The sequence below is a fragment of the Xiphophorus hellerii genome, chromosome 13 (assembly GCF_003331165.1).
Source record: "Xiphophorus hellerii strain 12219 chromosome 13, Xiphophorus_hellerii-4.1, whole genome shotgun sequence".
Classification (NCBI taxonomy): Eukaryota; Metazoa; Chordata; class Actinopteri; order Cyprinodontiformes; family Poeciliidae; genus Xiphophorus; species Xiphophorus hellerii.
Window position 1 is genome coordinate 22,437,180 of NC_045684.1, and position 7,427 is coordinate 22,444,606.

The window sequence follows — 7,427 nt, forward strand, 5'->3', positions numbered from 1 at the left end:
GAATAAGAAGATTTGGAGAAACAAAAGGCATCTGTAAGGCAAACAATGTAACTTTAAATTGCATTTATATTTCTGTTTTTAATTTATCGGCTTATTTTGTTTTTCATTGTTCTCAGATAAAATAATCAAACCACTCGTTATTCGTCTACTGCAATATTTCTGTTTTTAAAGCACATTTTCGATTTTAATCCGAATGTCTCCATGCTTAAGACGCACCTGTGTTTACTTTGAAAATGCGAGTTTTTAGCCACAAGATGGCAGCACATCTATGAGTACCTCTGCTTTCAGGAGCCTTGTAAACTTAAAACTAAGAATACAAAGTCGACAAACAAAATACAGATGGAGAAATGCTTATTGATCACTGTCACCATTTTTATAGTACAGTACACATGGAAGTCTGCCATGCTCTAGCTTATACAGGTAATTTATTTGGTCACTTCTTTACACACATGGCTGCCATTTCTGTAAACAATTTAAGTTAAATAGTCATTTATAAGTCGCATTTCATCTACACATAAACGGAGGCACCAGGTGTTAGAGACAATTATTTATTTGAATTCATGACTGACGCCTTAATCCCGATAGTGCTGGATGAGTACAAAATCTTCATTTCCCCGTACAGCAACTCAGAGAAATTTAAATTTCTTTACATCCAAGTACAATGCAAACAAAAAGCATTCATATGCTGTATTTTAAACAAGATTTGTGAAATTTTCATTTCCTAACAAGCTCCAAACAAATCTCCATAATGACAAGGCAGAAACTGCTTTTCAGAACTGTTTTTTACCCCTATTGTCAATATTGCCATAATCTTGTTAATCCGTTGTTTCATAAGTATTTACATCAAGGCTTAATATTTTATTGAATAACAACCTTATCTCCTTTTTGAAGCTAGTGATGCTCACAGATTTGTGATTTGACACAATTCGATCTCTGAGGTCGACAGACAAGTCATTTGACTTCGTTGCTTGGTTTCTGCTTTGATACAACCGTTCTACTGCAGCACCTTGAAGACACAGGCGCACGTTCGATCTCCATAATCATGTTTAATTACTCAAGTTTCAGAAGGTTCTGGAAAAGTGAACGGCTGTGAATACTTTTTGTTGGCACTGTACACGTTTGAAATTTAAAGTTACATCTACACGATTTCACAAATGGCGGACAGGTTTCCTGCTACTAACTAATGACTGACACACAATGACAGGCAGCTTTGGACCGGAAATTCCGGACACAAATGAGTGAATAAATAAATAACCTTGCAGTAATAGTAAGCGCAACGAGGCCCTGTTTTATTACTAGTTGATGGTAAAATTCACAGTGTATGACCGACATCAGAGCATTCAGCAAGCTGTCTTTCCAGCATCTGTTTCTCCACTAAGTCCTCCACTCTGCCAACCTCCACCTCGTCCACATCGTCCATAAAGCTTGACCAGTCTGTGGTCCCATCCGCACGCACCATGGGCTCTGGCTGGCTGGACGGGTCAGCGGGCGCAGAATCTTCATGAGTGGTGGTCACGCAGTTGCAGCTGTCGCAGATGCCGAAGCGCCTCAATCCCGGGGAGACGTTTGACCCTGTGAACGTTCGCCTGCAGCTCTTGCATGATACTGGCCAGTAGTGCCTGTGAACCTATGGACAGACACACAGTGGGTATTGTTTTGACTTGGTTTAGAGTTTGTAAGGAACAGGAACACTCAAACATACATACATACTCCACGCATGGTGGAGTCAATTGGTATCGCTGGGCTCATAAAAATGATTACTGAAGATCGTTGTAGAACAAGTCGTACTAACAAAATGGGATACATAAAAAAACATGACGGTCACACTTCACTCTTACACTAAGTGCGTGGGTCCGGAGATGCTCCTGTCGTGTGAACCGCTTGCCACACATGGGACAGGGGAAGGGCCTCTCTCCGGTGTGGCAGCGGATGTGTCGCTTCATGATTCCTTTCTGCTTGGCAGTGTATGGACAGAAAGGGCACTTGTGGAGTTTTACTGGAACTACCAAGCCATCGCCTGTAGGGGGAGAAAGACAACAACTGAATACATACAAATCTTCTGCTTTTGGATTTACTGTATTTAACTTGGTCTTAGGTTATTCTAGCTCATTCACTGACAGTTAAAACTGGCTGAGGTAATTACCTGTGTCCTCTCCGAGCCAATCAGACTGGATCTCCATGATAGATGACCCAACAAAGCCCAAACTTTCATCCATTCTGCTACTTCCTGTGCTGCTGCCGAGTCCTTGGTTGAAGCGCTGACTCACTCGGTCCCCTACAGGACTGGGGCCTCGGGGGCCTTCACCTCTGGACAGAATCTCCATCAGCTGTCGGGTGTTAAATGAAGGGCTGTATCCTAAAGGGGACCGCTCATTGGAGGCTGAGGGACTTTGAAGAAGTAACCTGCTATGATGTGTGCCATGCAGAGAGGACCCAGGATATGGCGCAAGGTCTTTGGTGTCGGGGGACTCTACGAGTTCCTCATCAGGGTCATACTCTATTTTAGGGTTCACTAACTCTGGGGTCAAAGCAGAAGATGAGGAGGAAGAGAGATTGGTCTGATCCATGTGACCCTTTTGGTCTTCCCTCTCAGGTGGAAACCCCTCCCTAGAGGAATAAGCGCTGTCAATGTTTCTACTGGAGCCCACTGGGGTGGCAACTGCGGTAGACAAGGGGGTACTTGTTGAAGTCCCTTCCTCAGGCCCTAAACCCGACCCCCCATCTACTTCTGCAGCCTCTGAACTTGTCCCTGTAATACCTGTGCCCCCAGCAACAGTTGCAGAAGGAGTTCCACTGTCCGCGGGTCCAGTTGCTTCATTGTCCTTCTGGTTCTCTTTCTTCGTGTTCCTCTCCTTATCCTTGTTGCAAATCTCCAACGATGAGTGGATGTACTCTTTACAGAAGTTCACGAGTTCTGTCATTTGCAGATAGCTAGCCGCTGACATCACCTCAATCACGTTGTTGCTGTTAAGGGCCAAGCGGCCAGAATAGAGGAAGTCGAGGATGACAGAGAAGGCGTCGGCTGTTACGATGTCCAGCGACGCTGTGCTGTAGCGCTGTCCGCTGTCCTGAAAAATCATTCCCAAGTTTAAAACTGGAAATCTGCAAACACTATAATAGAACATGGCTTTGAACTGTTCTAAAACATCAGTTAAAGTTAATGATTTTGTGTAACAGCTTGAACCTTCAGTGTACTGTTATATACCAACTTACCAATTACATTTAATCGATGTATAACATGCACTTAACACGTAGATAAATTAATCCACAATTAACTGAATATGCCCAAATTATATTTAGGCATATTATTTATTTTTTAAGCAGATTTCATTTTGATTTTAAAGTGATATAGAAGTATTTCTACAGAAAATTGTATGTTTTGTTTACTAGCTTTCAGTCCAGTTTCAGAGCTCACCACAGTACTGAGACTGCCCCTGTCAAAGTGTTCAAAGACATACAGACTGTGGAAGAACCACAGTGCCAGTACTTTTGGATCTTAGTGCAACATTCAACACTGTTGACACTGACAATGATATTCTGATTAAGCAACTGGAGAGCTGGATAGGACTCTCTGGTACACTTCTGGTTTGAGTCTTTAAGCAAGACTCAAACCAGGACGGGAACAGAAACAACTTTGTGTCAATAAGTAACTTCTTGTCAGAGCGGACAGAAGTCACAGGTGGGGTATCCCAAGGTTAAATTTTGGGGCCCCTTGGGGCCTCTTTAATAGCTACATGCTCGTGCTAGCTCAGATTATAACAAGTAATAAGATTATTTCCCATAACTACACAGATACTGTTACTCTGCTCTACATTATTATGTCACCAAGTGTCTCCGAACCCATCCAAGCACTGAACTGATGCTTAGAACAAATCAATGTGTGGATGAGCCATAAATCTCTCCAGCTGAATGGAAACAAAACTGAAGTTATCTTTGGACCCAAAGTTCAGTTATTACAGCTAAACACTAACAATCAAGTCTGAAATCTTGGTGTTGTTATAGACTCAGGCCATAACTTTCAGATACAACTAAAAACAGTTACAAAGTCGGCCTTCCATCACCTGAAGAACATTTCCAGGATCAAAGGAGTAATGTTCCAGCAAGAGCTAGAGAAACTCATTCATGAGTCATCTTTTGTCCCATTGATACCTGCAACAGTGTCTTTAAAAGTCTGTGTGAAACGTCAGTCGGATAGATGCTGCTCGCATTCTCACTAAAAACAGGAAAATGGAGCAAATCATCCCAGTTGTAAAGTCCTTACAAAGACTTGATCTGTTATTGTTGTTATAACAATACGGAAATAACCGCTTCCAGATCACAAAGGTCTTTGGGTTAAAATCTACTCTGCATCCCCAGAACCAGAATCAAACATGAAGAAACAGCCTTCTCTTTTATGCTGCTCTCATGTGGAAACATTTTTTTTTTAGAAAATTGCAAAAATGCTTAAACACTGACTTTTTTTAAACCAAAAACTGACCTGCTTACAGCTGCCTTGATAAATAATAACAGGAACATTGATTAATTTCTAATCTTCCTTCAAATATTCCAGGAAATTTGAAGATGACATTTTAGCATATGCATTTACTCAAAAACTCTGTATACGCATTCTTGGCACTAATAGAAAACAGACAGAAGCTGTGTAATCCTCACCTGCAGGTAGTGAACCAACAGAGCCCGGAAATAGCCGCTTCCAGCAAATAGCACGTTACGGTGGGCTTTGAATACACGCCCCTCTACCAGGATACTGCAGTCGCAGAAGAAGTCTCGCTTTCGCTGCTCATTGAGCTCAAACAGCAATTTGGGCAGATAACAGGGAACCTCCATGTTTTTCCTTCTCCGTGATTCTAGCAGGGGGGAAAAAACAAAAACCTGCGGGTGATTATAGATGATAAAATGCGATGTTAAAATGACCTGAAACTACACAACAACTGAAGGATATTGAACAGCTCTATTTTCGATTCTTGCCATTAGCTTAGCATGCAAATCCACAACATTTTGAAAGAAAACCCGTAAATGCACAGAGAACTTCATATTTTATAAACAATAATATTGCTGAGGGGCTCCTAATAAAATCCCATAACGAAAACAGGAAGTGATTTACGCTTTGCTCTGTTTGCTAACGTGACAGCCTGTGCAGCTAGCTCTAAGTAGCTAGCTGCTAATACTTTGTCGAGCGACACAGCTGCAGCATGCAGCTGGCCTTTACGAAGCGTTTTATACGAGGCGCTATAAACCCTTTCATTATACACTTACCTGTGTTTTCAGAGCTACTCTATAAACCTAAACGCGAAAGAAAGACAGCAGACTGCAGGATTCATTGTCCCATGCCCACAGAAGCAAAGACTTCCGCTTTCGTTAAACAATTACGCAAATTTTCCTCGTCCAATCATTTGACCGAGCGAGAGTCAAACGCCGTCTCCCCGTTTGTACCGCGTCGGACGTGAAATGGCATTAGTGACGTCACTGAAGTCCTCACGGAGTCCGTTTCGCCACAACATATCATGTGGCCCTAATAACTAAAAGTGTGGAAAGTGCTGTAACGGTATATGCAAGTAATTGAAAAATATTGCCCGTATTAATTTTGGGTGCCAAACAGATTTTTCCACAGCCCACAAAAAAAAAAAAAAATGACACAGAAGAAGAAGAAGAAAAAGAAAACAGAGATAAAGAAGGCATAAATAAAGAACACTATTTAAGCACTATTGTATTTGTTTCTGAAATGTTTACAAATGTTGCTAAAAAAATGGCTTTGTGACTGGATGATGCAACATAATGACTTGTCTTCACATGCCATGCTGCAGTATTTTGTTCTCTTCAGAAAGCATTTAGCAGGGATGGAGGCCACACGGCCATACGAAGGCACAGCTTTATGTGTAGCTGTCACAGATAAAAACATCAGTCCTTTCTATTTGGATTAATTGGTGCAGAACTGTGAATAGGAACGAAGATGACACATACCTATCAGCCTTTTACTTTTCTTACAAATAAAAACCAGGAAAGTGTGGCATATAAATTCAGCCTTGATTACTTAAATGCCACTAAATAAAATCCAGTGCGGTCTATTGCCTTCAGAGGCCAGTTAATTGTAATTGTGCAATTTCATTTAAGTATAAATTCAGCTATTATGTTTGTTAGGGAAGATGAGAGAGCAAACAGCATCACAAAGAAAAGGGAACAGTCAAGAAGAAGTTTAAAGCAGGATTAGGCTAAAAAACAATAATCCCAAACTTCAAACATCTCATAGAGGATTGCGGTATTCAGCGTGAGGCAACTGCTAAAAGACATGCTCATTATTTGCATGTCTTTTAGCAGTTAAGTTTGCCCGACTGAACTGACAGGTCGGGCAAGGAGAGTATTAATTGGAGAATTAGCCAAGATGTCCATGGTAACTCTGGGAACCTGCCGCAATCCATGGCTGAGGTGCAAGAATCTGTCAAGACGAAAACTATTTTGTTGTGGGCTCCATAAATTCGGAAAATACATTTGTTGTAAGAGCACCAAAATAAATTTCATTCACAGTTTTCAGCAGGCCATGTAGAGGACATGGACAGGAGGCGCTCATTACTGGGTAAGACAACCCAGTATTGAGTTGTCTTAGAGTAGATGAAAGACATCTACTCTAAAAGACATTAAACAAATAATGCTGCAACTAATCGTATTGTGCCTACGGGAGACCACATTTCAATCACATGATTAGAAAAACATTATACAAGCAAGGCTGTGTGACAAGGAGAGGCAGGCAAACCAGAGCATATTCATAAACATGAATGGCCTAGTCAAGGTCCACACCTAAATCAAATTAAGAACCAGTGGCAAGATTGTTGTAATTGCTTTAAAAGCTGGTTCCCCGAAGTATTGACACTGGGAGGTATAATGCGTAGCTGTAGCATCTTCTCTTTTTTTTAATTTGTAAAATAAATTTTGAAAACTGTGAATAATTTATTGCATTTTGCTTTATAATTAAGCATTGCTTTGTGTTTATCTATCATATAATTTCCCAATAAATGAGAATTTGTGGTTGAAATGGTAGAGAATTTTAAATGTATTCAAGGGGTATAAATACTTTTGCAAGGTATTCCAAGTGAAAATACATTTTTACTTCAAAAGCCTTGCAAAAATGTGATGGTTCATTTAAGAAAGCTCTAAATTCTTCCTAAATCGTTATTCACCTTTGACACCAGTATTAGTTACAAAACGTCCTGCCAGTGATCTTGACGATAATCGCCTCCTCTCCTTCTTACACCACTTTGAGCTCGCAGCAGCACACCCGCCTGCCCTCATTGTCTGCTCATGAATACTTGTTTATTTGCCTTCCATTTTGCAAAGAAAATAGTTCCTTTCTCATTTTCAGACGCAGCGGGGATAAACAAGAAGTTCCTTTAGAGCTGCACCACACCCTCAATGCACAATCCACAGCTTTTAGAAGT

General features: G+C 40.9%; 1 protein-coding gene across 3 annotated transcripts; it reads right to left on the reverse strand.

Annotated features, from left to right (window-relative positions):
• Positions 1-334: 334 nt before the first annotated feature.
• zbtb8b (zinc finger and BTB domain containing 8B) lies at positions 335-5,374 on the reverse strand. 3 transcript variants are annotated; one of them, XM_032580381.1, is made up of 5 exons: positions 5,254-5,374; positions 4,651-4,844; positions 2,144-3,068; positions 1,839-2,017; positions 1,313-1,627 (listed from the first exon to the last, which is right to left on the reverse strand). In XM_032580381.1, exons 2-5 carry the CDS (start codon positions 4,822-4,824, stop codon positions 1,313-1,315), a joined length of 1,593 nt encoding a protein of 530 aa, XP_032436272.1. In that variant the 5' UTR covers positions 4,825-4,844; positions 5,254-5,374. The 3 variants fall into 3 exon arrangements, with proteins under 3 accessions (XP_032436274.1, XP_032436272.1, XP_032436273.1); XM_032580382.1 differs by having other exon boundaries at positions 4,651-4,869; positions 5,254-5,370; XM_032580383.1 differs by lacking the exon at positions 5,254-5,374 and having other exon boundaries at positions 335-1,627; positions 4,651-4,824.
• Between the last annotated feature and the right edge of the window lie 2,053 nt (positions 5,375-7,427).

Bases quoted from the DNA above. Each gene is read 5' to 3' on its own strand.
- zbtb8b (XM_032580383.1), bottom strand. From the start codon at position 4,824: ATGGAGGTTCCCTGTTATCTGCCCAAATTGCTGTTTGAGCTCAATGAG. The intron at 3,069-4,650 runs GTGAGGATTACA...ATGATTTTTCAG, and splicing joins TGTTGGTTCACTACCTGCAG to GACAGCGGACAGCGCTACAG. The intron at 2,018-2,143 runs GTAATTACCTCA...CTCCCCCTACAG, and splicing joins TTGGCTCGGAGAGGACACAG to GCGATGGCTTGGTAGTTCCA.